The 17,694-nt window shown below is 41.6% G+C and overlaps 1 protein-coding gene and 1 long non-coding RNA gene across 2 annotated transcripts; one reads left to right on the top strand and one right to left on the bottom strand.

Annotated features, from left to right (window-relative positions):
• Nucleotides 1-929: 929 nt before the first annotated feature.
• On the bottom strand, nt 930-11,093 carry LOC128080688 (uncharacterized). The gene is made up of 2 exons (XR_008206848.1): nt 9,665-11,093; nt 930-1,880 (listed from the first exon to the last, which is right to left on the bottom strand). It is a non-coding gene; the product is annotated as an uncharacterized LOC128080688 (long non-coding RNA).
• Nucleotides 11,094-11,183: 90 nt separating this feature from the next.
• CISD2 (CDGSH iron sulfur domain 2) lies at nt 11,184-17,377 on the top strand. The gene is made up of 3 exons (XM_052683123.1): nt 11,184-11,356; nt 16,028-16,239; nt 17,021-17,377. Exons 1-3 carry the CDS (start codon nt 11,254-11,256, stop codon nt 17,108-17,110), a joined length of 405 nt encoding a protein of 134 aa, XP_052539083.1. The 5' UTR covers nt 11,184-11,253; the 3' UTR covers nt 17,111-17,377.
• The last annotated feature ends 317 nt before the right edge of the window (nt 17,378-17,694 follow it).

Genomic DNA, 17,694 nt, shown 5'->3' with positions numbered 1-17,694 from the left:
ACAGCGCCCGGGAGAGAAAGGAGGGTCCCGTGGAGGAGCGGCGATCCTGGAACAAAGGGCCGGGCTCAGGGACAACGACCCACCAACACGTTCGTTACAATGGGCTGATAGCACTGCTGTCGGTTTTTCGCTACCTTATGTGTTACGACTAGCCCGGAGGAGGCAGTACATTATAAAGTTCCTTCACTTAATGCTCATCTCACGGTACTGTCTGCATACTCAGGAAATGCAGCCCTGCGCTGTTAATGTTCTTATTATCTTAATTAGGAAAAGTGCTGCAAAACAGCTCGCTGTTGCTTGCCCAGTGTGGCTTAGGCAGTGCTGGTCTTCCAAAGCACCAGTACAACTGTATTTCTGTCACAGACATTGTATCTGTCTTTTACATTGCTTACACTGTCCCTTTTTCTTTATTCTTATCTTGGGAGCTTTACAATATTTCAGTTGTATGTTTCTAATATAATAAAGACATTTGGTTTGCCTTTGGCACTTTGCTGTATAAAAAAGAAATAAAGAACTGCACAGACATCCTATTGAAAATGTGTACTTTTTATTTAATACAACGGGTATTGTTAATTTGGTAAATCAAGTTGTATTTGCATGCATTTCAGCAGTTACGTGTTAAAACCATCAGTGTTTTGTATTGTTCTTCTTTACAGCCATTACTGTAAGTGCTCAGAAATTGCATATATTTGCATATTTTGCATATATTGCTTTAGAATAACTCTTTAGAGAAATATTTTATTGTGTTCAGTGTTGTTTATATATATATATATATAAATTTAAATATTTAACTTTAAATACGATTGGGAAAAAAACTAAAAATAATGTTTGTTAAGGTATGAAAACCAGTCCTATGGCCATTTCTGCAAGTCACAGCAGTCGTGTTTGGAGAATGTTGTACTTCTCATCTTCACCTCCTTTTTCTCAAACTCTAAGGTAAAAATTTTGTAGTTTCCTCATAGCTTTGGAAATGAATAAAAAAGTAGAATTTTTACTTAAGTATGAACACTTATGTAAGGCCTTGCAACCTTAACATATTTATGTGTCGTATATTTAACGAGTTTCTCACTTTTACTATATGTAGTAAGTGCACTGTAATGCTACTTGCAGAGATACCTCATATTAGTAATGTAAAATGCAAGAAGCACAGATGATGGATGCTGAATATGAACAGGTGTGGCAACTTAGTGTGGGTCTACCTGGTCTATTTGGGTTTGCTTCATTTTAATTTGATTTTTGAAGCAAATTCTCAGAAGTGGTTGAATAGAATCATTTTTGCCATGTCTAGTTCTTATACACCAGTGAAGCTGAGTTAAATTTTCAGAGGTTTATTATGCAAAAATTGGAAACAAAGGGATATTGGCATGGTAATAAACAGTTCGCAGAAAATACCCTCAACAAGCGAGCTGACTTGAATTTGATTGCTTTTTTAAATATAGCATTGCAGGTTCTTTACAGCCATGTGGTCAGCAACCTCTGAAGGGAGTTTTGCCAGTTTTCTCCAGCTGCTTTGTGATGGCCCAGCAGTGCAAGTGTGAATGGAGACTGCCTTGATATACCACTTCTCTCAGTTTAGAGAGGACTCAAGGGAAAAGCATTCCAGACTTAGTTTATAGCTTAGTGTATCTTGCTTGCACATCAGTGTCAGATTTTTTTACTTTGGCTGTAAAATGACCAGCCAGTTTTACAATTTCAGCATACTTTTCTACCTGTCTTAGAAACAGAAGGAGCAGTGAGCACGCCAGACATCAAGCAGCATTCCACTTACAATCCTTCATTATACGCAAGAGGAAAAGGCTCTTCTTTTTCAGGAAAAAAAATGCTTCAACAAAAGCAAGACTCCCTTCTTATTAGTCCGTATGGTAGATCATTATTTGTTCCTGTTTGGAGGAAGCAAAAGGCAATAGTTTCTGTGCTGAAAAACAAAACACTGAGAAGATGAAAAACAACAACAGCTCTCCCTGTTTGCACGTATTACCAGGCCTCAATTTTCTCTTCAGCATCCTGTCCAACTTGTTTTTCCCCTAATTATCATAAACTATACTTGCAGACAAATCTCATTTTAGTCTGAGCAAAACTCACCTTATTGAGGTCCTGCCTGATTCAGTGGAGACCATGAGGAATAAGATCACAGAGAAAAGTTGATAAGATAGTTTGATTGCTTATTTTTAATGCAACAAGTAAAAAAGGCTGAGCTTGCCAACTCAAATGCCTAAGAATGGAAGAAAAGCAGCTTTGAGAAATCACTGGGTTCCATCTAACCTGTGTATTAAGTACCAAAGACCAGCACTCCTTCCTGTATAGCTGGGGGCTTCTCCTCTTCGCAAAAGATGGCGAGGTTGTCCTAATGCCTTTGTGTGCATGCTCAGCTCCCTAGCTACCTCTGCGCCTATCACTTCTCTTTATGTTGGGAAGAAGACAGCAAAACCCTTTCACATCTGGAATCCAGCCCAAGGTCAGTGCGTTAGGCAGCAGTTACTTTTCTAAGCAATATAAAAGGCTATTTTGTATTCCAGCTTGGCAACTCTTCATCATCCATTCTTTTTCAACAACTTCTCTGACACCCTCACTGAAACAATTTCCAAACTACTCCACCATTCTGTTGTATAGTAGTGCTTTCTGTCTCACTGCTAGGTGGTCGGGCAAAATAGCTTTTGCTTCTACATGCAAGGAGTTGTAAGTTCTAACAGTTAGGTCCACACACAAGTCCCAGTGAAAAACTGAGTGCTTTAATAATGGTGTGCTAAAGTTTCATGGCCTGCATCTTTTGGCCTTCAGGATTTTGCTTAACACTGCATTGCTTAGTACTTTTTTAGTCTTGTAGTGACAATATAGTCTTTTTCAGTTGAAGATCTTCCTGTTCCTTGAAATCCTTGGGAAAACATGAGAGCTATTTTACAAGAAGTAAGTTTTGACAACATAAACTTCATTGTGTTACTTGCAGAGACCTAAACAACAGTATGTCTGAAAATTGCTACAGGATATTTGTCACTATTCATACAAAGTATTCATATTTTTCCCAGCAAAACTACCATTTCATCTAAAGGAACACAGATGCTCCTTTCAAGTCAGCAGCAGTTTGTGTCACCAAGAATGTTTATTTTCTGTGCCAATTCAGCCCTATGGATATTAAGTGTGAAACATCACAGATGAGCATATGCATGGTGTAATCACAGTGCTACTTTTGGAAAAAAGATAAGTATTCCTGCCATGATTTTACTAACTACATTACCTTTCTTCATTTGTATGAATTCTTTACATTCATGAACAAGCACACGTTGTATACGTATGGCAAAATAGCATCCTAAAGCAGGGGTGTAAAGGGCTAAGAGGTTAAGTGCAGTTGCTAACACAAGCTTAATTAAGCAGGTGAAACACCTCTCTGGAGCAAATCAGATTATCAGTTTCAGAAGGGTGAGTTACATCAGTTCAAAAAGATGCTTAAAGATGACCCACCTTATGCCTTTGGAGTGGGTTATTTCTTCTCGTTACACCTGTTTTTTTTGACCCCTTAGGCTGCCTTCAGAATGAATGCTGAAGCTGCAGGAGTTAACCAAAACTGACCACACTTTTGCAGCAGTACTTAATTTGGCCTATTGTGCTTGCTAAAGGAGATATCAAAGGACTGTCCATAGCCCTTCCACGATATGACTATTTTTTTATCACTTTGAGGTAAGTGATTACTAGTCAGATTCAAACCACCTTAACTCAGTTGCTCCTCTAATGCTTCTTCTAGGATGCAAACATAAACAGCGAACCACAGTCTTTAAGGGGTGTTTGGGTTGACAAATGGTTTGAACAATTTAACTAATATGAGGTAAACATTCAGGTAAGATGTACAGGATTAAAGTTTATTATTCAAACAGGCTAGGTAACATATTTAATGATTCCTTAGTACAGGTAAGGCTGGTCAGACTTCAGAACGTGCTGGCTTTAATTCATCTGGCTTGCTGTATTCTAAGTTCAGATTTCATTGTTTGATTAGGTAGAGGAAATTATTTAGCCTGTACTAATCAATAAAGGTTGTGTGGTTTACACTGAAGCATATAAAGTCCCTCCTCTTAGCCAAGACAAGACGCTTCCCCAGAGACCACCAGCAGGTCCAGAAGTCCAGGGGCAAGGATTCTGTCTGAGCCCACCCCCCAGAACTTCAGCAAACTACCTGCCTTAACCATCTCCTTTTCATTAGAGGCAACAGTTTGCCTCTAAAGTTCTGGTCAACAGTTTGCGTATTTCTAGCTAATAATTTCTAGTTATGCTTCAGATGAGATAGCAGATTGACTTTATTTTCAGTCAGAGACTTTTTTTCTTTGTTTTATGTAAAATATGGCTATGTTTCGCTGGCAAAATTACATAACCTTGTACATTGCAGAGCTTTAATTGTTTGATGCCCTACTGACAAAATGTATAATAATGATTTAAGTTAACAAGAAACTCCACAAAAGTACTTCAGTGCTTTTTTGTTTCCTCTTTGAACTGACAGGAGTATGTGCTGTATATTCAGACAATGGATTTAACTAGACAAGTATTGTGTTGCTGTGACTTATTTTACTATTTTTCTTTTTTTTTTTTTTTTTTTTTTGTCCTTTTGAGCAATCTCATTTTTAAAGATTTGGCTGATCTTCTCAGTTTCTGGTATGTCCCAATTAAAATGTCCAAGAGCTTGCTTAGACCTCAAATATCCAGGTAATTACAGACAACTATGGCTCTTGGAAGGAAGGAATATTATTCTAGTTTGCTGTCTTATTGTCATTTGGGAAATATTGCTGGTGACTGTAAATCACCAGTACTGAAATTAGCCAGCTGTTACACTATTCATCATGATGGTTACAGGGATGGATCACGGCAGTATTTCTGAGTGAGTGGGTTGTGACACACAGAGTAGTCATGAAACACAGTCAGATGATGGCACCTCAGTGAAAATTTTGCACAATATAAAGCAAAGGCAACCTGGCTTCTCCACTCCTGAGAACTTATTTTTCAAGGTCAAGCATGCTTTTCAGCCTCTCAGGAAATACAACATAATTTGTCACTTTTAAAGCCAATAAATGTCAGTTCCTTTTTATGAAGACAACGAGGGTTGCAATTTCTTCCCTTTTTTTCCACATTCAATAATGGTTCTTCATCTGATTAAAAAAAAAAACAACTGTGAAAAATACTGGTTTAAATATTTGGTAGCAGAATCTAGAGATTTGCCCAATCATACCAATTTAAATGTGAGACAATTTGTTGGTCCCTTCTTAATATTTGGGGATCTGTTACGTGATTTTACGATTTCTGCTCAGTTCCCATGTTAGAAAAACGAACACTGCTCTAATTAGGCAGAGAGGTTTTTGGAGATTAAATGATCCTCCTTACATCGTTTAAGATATTTGACAGTAACAAATCATATCAGACAGGCAATCTGAGGGACGATGCGTAGCACGCACTTATACTCTACCTGTTTCCCAAATAATTAGAACATTTCTGGCCCCTAAGCTGTCAAAATCACATTTTGCTCAGGCATCAAACTGTAAAAAAAATTAAGTTCCTCCTGGGGAAGTAATTTAAAATGTTCTCAAACATCTTAATAAACTTACTGTAGACACTTGTGACAAGAATAATTTTCAATAAAAGACTTTCTGCCCTAGAAAGAAAGTGGACTAGATCTTTTCCTATTTTCCAAGAGCGCTCTCAGCGCTCTCCTGGCATGCTGATCAAGATGAATGCTTCTTAACTACTGTATATTTCTTTTTCATTTTTCATTCAATTTCTACCTTCTATATTAATTAAGCCTGCATTTCCTGTGAAGTAACTAAACCTTGTAAGCTTTAAGATGGCATGGTTGTCACCTGCTTTTTGTGACAGCTGCTTTCACTGCTGATTAGAAAACATAAACTGATTTTTAAAAAATGCATGTACTTTACCAGCTTCATAGCTCCTTGTACTGGGGCCAAGTGCAGGACTTAGAATTGCCAACAGTATGACAAAGGGTAAGTGAGAAAGTAATTTAAAATCTTCAAGGCAATAGCCAACTACTTAGGTCTGGAAGTGCACTGAGCCACAGCTGACCTCCAGGAGCTTAGCTGGAGCTAGCCATGAAGAAGGGAAGCAGACTCAGGAATCTTCAGCTGTAGGTACACAGCAGCCTGAGGAGGAATGATAAACTGCTGTTTTACTGTGCACTGGGCACCACGACACAGGAAGAAGTCAGAGCAGAGTGCAGTCGTGCTGTGGAGAGCATGTACTCTGTCCTCAGCAGGGGAAGCCTGTAGTTTTTCTGTGCTATAATTAGTCACTGCCAATGAATACACATTGCGTCACAGGAATTAGGCTGTGCTGTGCTCACCTTTGCCTTCCAAAATTAAGGAAATATCTATCAGTGCCAGCTATTACGCCAAGGGAGTAAAGTACTTGGAACAAATACACTCTTAGCTGTCCAGTCAAGGGTATACGGTCTGCACTGATAGCAAAGATCAACGCAGTTTAAAAGGGTACAGCGCCACCAAGAACAAATTGGAGCATAGCACTTCTTTGCCTTAAGATTCCAATGATAAAACAGTAAGTTGTGTTTTTTGATAGCAGCATTACTTCACATCTGCTCGTTGAGCAGCCTGAGCTTCACATATGCTTTGTCCTCTGTAGGTCCTTCAGTGCAGACGAGGATGTGTCTGTTTTTCATCACTGCAGCTTCCTCCCAGGGGACAGTCTGAGGATTTTGTAGCCTGGTTTATTGAAACAAGCCAGCCAGAACCTGCCACAAATTGGTAAGGTATCTGGTCTGTTGGGAGCATATTAGTGAATCCTAAGGATGCTTGTTCTGATTTGAATAAAATTTGTGAATTAGCAACTCCCTGGAAGCCAATAGAGTTCCAAACCTGCAGAAGTCTTTATGCGACCAGAGATCAGTCTGGATCATGTGAGCAGCTACCTGTCCAATCAACTAAATAATGAGGATGGAAAGACTGGATCCACGTTTAGAACTCACTGCAATATTATATTTACTGTGCACTTTCCTGTGCATCATCAGTGTTACTTGATTGATGCTCCCTACAACAGTGTCACACCATGCAACATCAGTTACTTCCCATGCTCGACATAAAGGCAGTAGGAACTAGTAGCCCAGCACAACCATTTGGATATTCATAGTTTCATCTTGTGTTATTTTTGCAAATATTCTAGTGACTGTAGACCAATGCTAACCGTTGCATAAAAAGACAGTCCAAGCTTGGAGAAAACTGACAGTGTAAAAAGAGAGTAACTGTATTTGCTTTAGGAACATACATCAACACTGAAGGCGCCTGCTCATTCCTGGGCTGGAATTTTCTTCAACTTTGTCTCATACCCCAACTCATAACTTATGGGCAGCACTTCCCCAAGATATTCCCAGCAGTAGTAGTCAGAAGTAGAAGTTAATTGTTATGCCCGTGGCTGTGAGATCAAAGAATGGTTATTTCTTAGGAACAACTAGAGGTAGGCTCTACTGCTCTGTTTGCTCTTGCACAAAGATGCTGTGTTGGAATTTGAACCAATTCTTAGAAATCTTGCTAATTTTCTTCCATTCTTTTCACCAGTTGATGCACTACAACCTGTGGCAATAAGAAGCATTGTGTCACAAGGAATTTTAAAATGCAGCAATAATACATGCTACAGTTGGACACTACAGCTACATAGGCAGTTACAATAGCATCTGTTTCAAAACATAATTGTTACATTGTAAAATTCTTAGACATTAGATAGATGATAAAATTATTTAGCAGTAATTTCACAGTGTGGCAATCATGCTATCACAATATTAGCCTGCTGATTGTTGCTAAATGCGATTTATTTTCCTAACCCATTTTTCTCTCAAACACAGTGCACACCAGAGAGTAGTAGGTATTTTCAATAAATGCCAGCAGCAGCCACTTAAAGTGCCAGCTCTGAGCGTCAAGTGAAAGTGTGACATTGGCAGCTTTCTTCTAACAGCAATTAAGCTCTGGATGTAAAAATAAGAAATGAAAACCCAAATGAAAACCTTGCCTGCAAAGCAATTACAACTCACTTGCAATGCTCATCAACATAAAGTGGGCAAGTAATTGCCTATAGATGGTCTTACAGACCATGTTTATTATTATTTTTTTTTTTAAAGCCAAATTCCTTATGTTTTTAGACTCAAATATTTAATACCTGGGTGTTGATAATGCTGCATACTGATGGACTACGTGAAATGAATCACAGTTCCTAGGGCCCTCCTGGACTGTACTGATTTTTCTACTTTTCAGGAAGCAGAAGAGTAAGAGATCTTCATGTTCATCAGGAACAGCAACCAGTCAAACCCCACTGTTAAATAATTCAAACACAAAGGGAGGTATCTAGCTTCTCTAGACAGAGACATGCATTTGCATGACACTCAACTCAATGGTGACAGACTACTTTCAGTTGACAGCAGTAGTTTTGCCTGCTGCACAAATTGTTCTAGGCATTCAGTATTGATAATGGCAATGCCAATTCTAAGAAAAATAAAACATAAATATCATCTATAAGTGTTCTTTTCCTTTGCAAATCCTAATGTGTTCTACACAGAGCTGTAAGTATTAATTCATTTTACAGCTGAATTAAAGGCACAGGGACATTAAACAATTTATGAAGCATAACAGAGCAGGAACACAAGCTGCTTCTTTTCGCCTATGTCCAGTTGATTGGCCCGACTTTTGGATGTTGAAGGCAACTGTTACTTCTGCTGTGAGCTCAACTAATGCAGCTTTTAGTAACATTATACTTAGTAGAATAAACTCTACCAAACTCAATTTGCATCTCTATCATTAACTTTTCTACTATTCTCATCAAAGCACATACAGTAGCAAGTTAACTGGGCTGGTTCTCTTCTGAGCTGTATTTTGGTAATTCTTTGTAAAAGACCTGAGCTAGCATTAACTATGTAGGTCTCTTCATGCGGGCTTTATGCTGCTTCCTATCCGCAGTGTGCTTACTGGCTGAAAAATCCTGGTGGTGGAGGATTCCTAGAGCTGAAAGCAATAATCATATTCCAGTATTGGTGACTGTTCAAGTATCTATGTTGGGCTTTTTGTGCTGTTATTTTTATTACAGCTGCTCCTATATACCCTATCCAGTAATGGAGTTTCAGTGGCCAAATTCAGTACAAAAAGTACAGGAAGAGCCAATCTCTACTTTTAAAAGTTCACAAAGCATAGCTACATATGCAAGTGAGGTCTTCCAGATACTCATCAGCACTGAGACTTGAGGCATAAGGAAACATGCACTAGTCAACATGTGTTGAAAAGGATATTGTAACACCCTAAAGCAGCTGTGGAGTACAAATGTCCCTGTAGGGAATTCTATTTCTGTAACAGAAAGAAGATGTACGATGTCACGCCTGCCTGGTGAACCCATGTTAACTGATCTTAAGTTCTAGCCCTGTAACGTAGTCCCTAAAGATGGCAACTATGTAAAATGTTGTTCTTTTCTGCAGGAGAAGCCTCAGCTTCCATGTTTCCATCTAAGTCAAAAAAGAAGTCTGTGGTCAAGTTAAAAAGTGAACACAGACCTCCTGAGCTTCAGTTCAACCTGGATGTCCCAAGATCACCCTTTAGTTAGTAGCCTTCACTTTCTTTATAATTTTTCCATAATTTCTGACTTTACCCCTTCAATTCCAAAACTACTCACGACTCCCACTGACAGATACCTCTGCAGGCAGGCAAGACGTGTGAGCAGTTCCTCTCTGTGACATGTGCAGAGTTTGACGGCGTGCTGAAAGGAGCACGCCAGATCCAAAGGTGGCACAAAAGGTGTTCTGGAGCTTCAGTGAAAGCTCAGCTGTGCTTCCAGTATCACAGCTAGCATCCAGAGCAGGAAAAAGGATGGAGGGAAGGACGGAGGCTCTCAGCTTCAGTATGAAGTTGTTTGATTCAGAGCTGGAGGATTTATCTTATGTCTCTTTAGATTATACATTCTTCCCCCAGAGTTTCATAAACAAGGTTGCGTCATGACAGATGTCATTTGTAATCTCTGCAGAATAATCAAACATTTTGTTCTTTCATTATCTTGTCTAACAGCAGGCATTTGCCTACCTAAGAAGGAATCATCTTAGGACATCAGACATAGTCATTATGAGGCCAAACGTAGGTGAGACAGGGAAAGGAGATACTCTGAGATCAGAGACTATTCTTGTTAGCTAGCGAAGGTGATTCATCAGGAAATGTTTGTATAGGGTCACAGATAAGAAAGCAACATTTAGGCCAGAAGCACAAATAACTTGGATTTGTTTGTCTTAAGCTTGATTTCCAGTATTTTATTATTATTATTATTATTATAATTTTGCCTTAGTTCTTTCTGGTGTTTTTAACTATTGTTTCAGATTGCTCTGAATGGAACACTAATGCAAATGGTGAAAGAAAACCAGAACTACTGAGTAGATTCAGCTGTATCAGCCTCACTGATTCAAGAACCCTCCACTGAGCCCTATCCCAGGTTCTGGGGTGGCAGGTTGAGAGCACAGACGGTCTGGGCAGCAGTGGCTTGGTTTCCATGCACTGAGGGTGATGGTTCAGTTGGAGGGCTTCGAGAATGAAGACACTCCCTCAGCTTTCCCAGAGCCATCGGGATCAGCACGCAGGGGGTTCCTGACCCACACGGTATGAGACTCGAGGCAAGGGGCGCAGGACTGTCTGACCTGTACTCCCATCCTTCCGTTGGCTACAGAGGGACGAGGCGTTGTGCACAAGGACGGCTCTCCCGCACATCGCACAGACCTGTTCAGGTACAGCGTGCTCTGTGTAAGCCAGACCCAGCACTGGGCGAATGGGCCCCTCTTTGTAATATTAGCACCCTCAGCACTCACAGTGTCCCACCTCAGAGGAGTTATGGTATCGTATGAGAAACATCAGCCATATGAAGAAGATTTTTGTCTTTTACCTCGGTATTTCAGGAGCGTCGACGTGACATGCAGAGGTAACAAAGCAGGGCGACAGATCCATAAATCGCAAGGCAGATATTGTTAAAGCCAAATTCCTTCTCCTCTCTACCTTAGGTCTCCCAGTGAGAGCCGCCGGACCGAGAGAGAACCATCCGCCGCCCCGCTTCCTCAGCCGCACCCACCCCGCCTCCCATCCCAATGGCCGCTGCCGCCCGCGCGCCCTCTGCTGTGGTGGGGACGGGCCCGGCCGTCGGGTCTCTTCCCGTGGCGCATGCGCGGTGGGGGCAGGCTGAGGAAGCGGGCGGTGCTAACGGCCGTCGCGCGGTCCCTCCTCTCGCTCCTCCGCGGGGGTCGCCGCCATGGTGCTGGAGAGCTTGGCGCGCATCGTTAAGGTTCAGCTGCCCGCCTACCTCAAGCGCCTGCCTTTGCCCGAGAGCGTTGGTGGCTTCCTCCGCCTCACAGGTAAGCGGAGGCCTGGCTCCCTTCCCGCCGTCCTCCCCGCGCCGGGGGCGGTGTGGGGGGCGCGGCGGGGCCGGGGGCCGTCCCGGGTGGTGGCTCTGTAGTGGGGCTGCCGAGGCCGAGCGGGCTGCGGGGGGGGAATGGTCCGAGGACGTTGTACTGCCGTTACGTGGTTACAGAAGGAAAGGTGCCCGGCAAGGGCTAGGATGCGCTGTGAGGTAATGGTAGCAGCCAGGGGAAGCTGTAGGAAAAAGTAAAGTGTATCAGGCCGAAGCGCCCGCACGACGTGGCGCTGTCCCCGCCGGCACCAAACCTGCCTCTCCCTTCGCTTAGAAGGGTAAAGATAGCGTCTGCACGCATCTGACGAGCACAGCAGGAGAGAGCGCTTTCTGGGAGCCTGTTATGTAGTGTGCTGTGGTAATGCAGGCAGAGCCTGCAATAAAGGGGTTGGTTTGGTGATAAGAAGCGAGGGGAATGCTCCAGCCTGCTGTCTGGGAGTAGAAAAGGTCCTCCAAGTGTGGAATCAACCCCACGTGTTCTTCCTGCAGCACTGAGCTGGGTGACTTCAGCAGTGCTGCAAAGTGGTTTCACTGAAAGCTTGGGTACTCGTTGCAGCTTGTTCATGCTCCTTGTAAATGTAAAAGTTGTACTGCCTTCCTCGGGACAAGGAAACCTGCTCCTAATGAACTGTTCATCCGTCTGCACTACTGCACAACTACTCTCTCATTTGGAAATGCCATCAATTAAAAAAAGAAACTCAGCTGTTCTGAACTTGGAGGAGACGGACACAGCAAGGTGCACTACAGGGCAGCTTGTCATACCTTCAGCTTTTGGCAGTTTCCCACTTAACTCACTGCCTTTTAACCTCAAGCCTTAGTTATGATTTATTAAACATAATAATACCTGAACTTAACCTCACCTTGTTTCACTTTTTCAGATGTTTTTGTAACAGGATTAATGTGCAGTCTCTGCATTTGTTCACACTACACAGCAGTTACAGGATTTAATTTTAAAACCTCTGGTCAGAGCTTTTAATTTTTTTTCAATAGAATTAGCTTGCTGTCATATTTTTTTCCTCCACTGATAGGTGCTTGCTCGAATTTGGAGGGAGGGGAAGAAGCGAACAATCGACTCCTTAAGTGAGAAATATCACTTATCTTAAAACATCTAAGCGTGTTAATATTTGTCCTTTGGTGGCATCTGCTGAGCTTAGTCAGGGACTTGCACCACAGAACACTTTGCTAGCATTCACTTTGTTCACAAAGGCAGGCCAGAACTGGAAATAGTGCAGTGCTTTGCTTCTCAGTGCTTTTACTGATTCGTTCTATAATCCTCTGTTAGCTTCCAGCCTGATGCAGCTTGAGTTCCTCTCATGCATCAGTTTTAGAAACAACTGACCAAAAGTGCAGGGAAGAAACTTTCCTGTAGGATATTGCTGTAGCACACTGACTACAAACCTTGAGACAGCTGTTGTGTGTCATGCATGACCTCACCAGACCATAATGGAAAACTGCTTGCTTGGAGAGGGGAAGACTTAATATCCTGTGCAAAACTGCTGAAGGTAATAGCAGTGAGGGAGAAGGGAAAGAATCTGTGTGACCTTAGGCCTGAAAGCGGATATCTGAATTATCACACTGCTGCTTAGATGCCTCTTCCAGTTTCTTGTCATAGCTGCTTTGCCTTTCCCTTCTCAAGCTCGCCAAAATGAATTGAGTTTCTCATGGTGGCTTTGCCTTTTATTCTGCTACGTTTCATTAAACTGGAATACTGATTGACTGCAGAATAACATGTGCTAGCAGTGATAAAAGAGAATTTTAAGGTCTCTGAGAACCTATGTGCTAGTCTCCATGGTGCAGCCCTGTGAGGGATGTCTCACACTTGGGGTATATTTTAAGAGGGACTTTGTGACAAACTGCCAGGTATGAAGTGGACAGGGAATGGCCTCAAATTGTACCAGAGGAGGTTCAGGTTGGATGTTAGGAGAAATTTCTTCTCCAAAAGAGTGGTCAGGTGCTGGAATGGACTACCAGGGGGAGACCTCATTGCACTCTACAACTTCCTAAAGGGAGGTTGTGGTGAAGAGGGGTTTGGCCTCTTCTCCCAGGCAATGAACAGGACCTGGGGAAAGGGTCGCAAGTTGTACCAGAGGAGGTTTAGGTTGGATGTGAGGAAAAACTTTTTCTCTCAGAGTGTGGTCAAGCACTGGAATGGCTGCCCTGGGAGGTGGTGGAGTCGCCGTCCCTGGCAGCGTTGAAGAGGCATCTGGATGAGGAGCTGTGAGATATGGTTTAGTGCTTGTGGTAGCAGTGGGAATGAAAAGACGGTTGGACTAGATGATCTTATGGGTCGCTTCCAACCTTGTGATTCTATGATTACCCAGGGAGGTGACAGAGTCCTGTGATAGTGACCCTGGAAGCGTTCAGAAGATGCTTAGATGTGGTACTAAGAGACGTGGCTTAGTGGGGAAATATTGGTGGTGGATGGACAGTTGGACTGGATGATCTTGGAGGTCTGTTTCAACCTTGGCGACTTTATGATTCTAAGTCCTTTGTGTTTAATTGTATAGCAATCACAGAGTCCTTAGAGTTGGAAGGGACCTAGGTCATCTAGTCCAATTGTCCTGCAGTGAACAGGGACATGCACAGCTAGGTCAGGTTGCTCAGAACCTGGTCTAGCCTGGCCTTGAATGTCTCCAGGGCAGGGCTTCCACCACATCTCTGGGCAATCTGTTCCAGTTTGCAGGAGGCAAAGAGACAAAGCCAGACTCTTTTCAGCAGTGCGCAGCAATAGGACAAGGGGAAACGGACATAAACTGAAGCATAGGAAGTTCTGCACAAATGTGCATAAGAACCTCTTCACAGTGAGGGTGACAGAGCACTGGAACAGGCTGCCCAGAGTGGTTGTGGAGTCTCCTGGATGGCTATTTGTGCAAACTGGTCAAGGGAGCCTGCTTTGCAGGGGGATTGGACTACATGATCTCTAGAGGTCCCTTCCAGCCTGTACAATTCTGTGATTCTGTGAAGGTTCTCCTGCTCCCCCACTCCTCTCAGCCCACAGGTGTGTGGTGTTTTGTTTTTTAATTTGTAACAGTATCTGTTCTCTCCTGCCCTAGAAGCATGGTCATTAGTGTGATACAAATGCTAATTCATAACTAATTAATAATAATAAAAAAAATTAAAAAAAATTGTGCTTAAGAACCACTGCAAATTCAAGCATAGAAAGACTATATTGAAAGTTGTTGCAGTACCATAATCATTTATACAGTTGTGGTGTGTTCTCAGATAAGTGCCAGTAAACATGGATTTCACTCGAAAGGCTGTAGGCAGCTCAGAGAGCACAAAACTATTCCCACAAAGTATTTTCAATACATGGTGTACTTTCAGAACCTTCAAACTCTAAAGAGAGAGCCACTGCATTATAACTGGAAGGGTGTTATCATGAGCATTTGCTTTATTGCTGTTCTGTGAAGCTTAATTGCATTCCTAATATGATTTGAGAGCTCACAGTCTACCTAGCATCTCCAGCTTTGTTCTATTGCATTTCCTTTCTTGTGCACCTTAATCTTGGAAAAACAAAGCGTAGAACAAATTTTTTGTTATGTCCTGATTCTAAATCATTTAAAAGGGGATCTTGATTACAGTATTTTCTTTTACAGAGTGCTCATGCAGCTATCTGTGCTCCAATGTAAAATATTTTTTTTTAACATCCTTCCATTACTTTGACTCTTCAGAAACTGAGAATGTTCTCTTTAGTGCTGCATGCATACTTAAATTGCACTGGAGTATTGTCACAGCTTGCTGCTTTGGAAAAGTTTATCCCCCTTTAAAACAGATCTTCTGGCAGGTGCTGATGCTTTCTTTCCAAGTTCAGTAAATCTTTTTCAAACTCGTATGTCTAGATTTCTAATGATGTAGCAAGGCTGCTATGTCTGCAGGGGATACTTGAATCTCTTACGTGTATGTAGAAGTTTCTCAGCATGGTAAAAAGCATTCTCTGTGGCTTGACTTATCTGAATGTACTTAGCCCATCTCTGGACTTTTTATTTCTGTATTTGCATTGGAGAAACTGGTTGCAGATTCCTGAGAGCTCTGAAAAATAAAGCACCAAAAAACTGGCAAAGACTAACTAGTGCTTATTTCGTAATCTGTGTCGTATCTGCCAAAAGTTTCTAAGCAAGGAAAACTTCAAGAAGGTAAAAATCTGAAATAAGCAATAAAAAATTGAATTATAAAACATGGATAGCTCTTCATATATAGAATGTAAGATAGCAGCATTACGTTTTTTAGTAACTTCCCACAGGTAGTCATGCCCAGGCTGCTCGTTCATGCTGGTTGTGACTTCAGGTGAGCAGAACTGCAGCAATTTTGGAGTTCCTTATTTTAGTACCTCTTTTACTTGTTTTGAATTTATTTGCTTCCACTGAGTCGTTCTGTAGAGTTTTAAAACTGAACTTGAGATGAAATTCCACGAGTCCAGTTTGTACCTCGCCTACAATAAAATCCAGACTTTTAACCTGAAGCTTTTATTTTTGACTCCCTTGGCTCTCACCTGCCTTCAGCCCTGCTGACTCTGCAGTCCTGCTCCCTACCTGATGTCTACACCACTTCAGAATAGCTGGTGCTGCCCAAGACTGAAGTGGTGCCAAGAGCCTGTTTAAATTCCACTTGTCTTTAGTTTCAGAATGGCTGCGGTTATTGCCTTTCCTGGGTGTGCTGGCCTTGCTTGGGTACCTTGCCGTTCGTCCGTTCCTTCCCAAGAAGAAACAGCAGAAAGATAGCTTGATTAACCTCAAGATCCAGAAGGAAAATCCGAAAGTAGTGAATGAAATAAACATCGAAGATCTGTGTCTCACTAAAGCTTACTGCAGGTGTTGGCGTTCTAAGACGGTAAGATACCTTGTTGCTGCATCAGGATGAGAAGCTGAAATTTGCAGTATTTTTATCAGTTTTGAGGTGGTGGATGGCAGCAAGTTGTCCTGTTGCTTTTCTCTGAGGGTGGGACAGGCTTCTGAGAATTGCATAGTTCTTTCTTTTCTCTACCATAAACTCACCTACACGCAGAGAGAAACTGTTCAATCTTGTAAAGTAGCACGGTATGGTTTTCCTAGAAAACTTACCAAGTGACCATCTGTGAAAAGCATCATTAAAGCAGCCTTAAGATTTGAAAATAGAAGAATATATGATGCCAAAACAGTGTTTAGAAAACTTTACATATTAGAATGAAAATGGGACCTGTGTTTAGACAGAGCATATCCCCAGAACAACTAATTGATCAGTCTGTGTCCTGAGTCAAAAAAAGGTAGATGGGTATTTCTCATCTAGTTTCTTATGATTCTGACATCACTCTGGTTTTAGCTTCTTTGGACAGAATGGTTTCCTGCTTTAACAAAAAATTGTGCCCTCAACCTAACGGAGGTCTCTGAAATTCTCTCCCTTCAGAAAGATCATTTCAGCAAAGGGAGGAATGGGGGGGGAGGGGGCAGGTTTTTTTTTCTTTTTTTCTAGCTAGTAACATGTCAGAGGTCTGATAGGGGAAGGGAGTTGAAATGGGACACAGTTGGAGGAACTACCAGCTTTGATAAAGTGTTCTCAGCAAAGGAGGGACTGTGAAAATCACTGTGTAATTGCTGTACAGAGATGTACTAACCTCTTGTTTGTTTTCTTCCAGTTCCCTGTCTGTGATGGCTCTCATAACAAGCACAATGAATTAACAGGAGATAATGTAGGACCACTAATACTCAAGAAGAAAGAAGTATAGCAAATTCTTAATCCATTTGCTCATGACTGATGAGTCTTTTATACCACTGTAGTTGCAAGGAGCAGCATTTTATTATTATATGATTGGTATGATTTAGTCCAGTGATTGCTGTAGATTTTTTTTGAGATAAAGTACATTTAGACAGTGCTAGATCTGTAACTGTTTTGATACTTTATTCTAAGAATTATTATGTCTGCTTTGTAAAACTGTAAAGTAACTATTTCTGTAAATAAGTCATTTGTTTCAACAATAAAATGACTTCCTGCAGTTGAGCCTTTTTTGTATGAACATACAGTAACAAAAAAGTCACTATTTCTAGGTAAGCAGGTCAACCAGTAAAGTTGCCCCTTTATTCTGGGCCCATTTGTCGTCGTTCATGTGCATGTAAGGAAGCTCTTTGAAAGTTCACTTGCACTGCAGAGGCTATTTCTTTTAGCAGGGACAGTCATAGGAGGAGTTGGCTAAATGACAGAACCAAGAAAGTGAAGTAAAACTGTGTTCTTGGCTTCTTACTGACTCATTAGTAAGACAAGTCAGAACTGTGCTGTGGTATGGCTTAACTTCAGTTATAGGTAAATAATTGC

Source organism: Tympanuchus pallidicinctus, unplaced genomic scaffold (assembly GCF_026119805.1).
Source record: "Tympanuchus pallidicinctus isolate F22 unplaced genomic scaffold, pur_lepc_1.0 scaffold2, whole genome shotgun sequence".
NCBI classification, from domain to species: Eukaryota; Metazoa; Chordata; class Aves; order Galliformes; family Phasianidae; genus Tympanuchus; species Tympanuchus pallidicinctus.
Note: the sequence above shows the minus strand (reverse complement) of the source record. Positions and strands in the feature narration are given on the sequence as shown.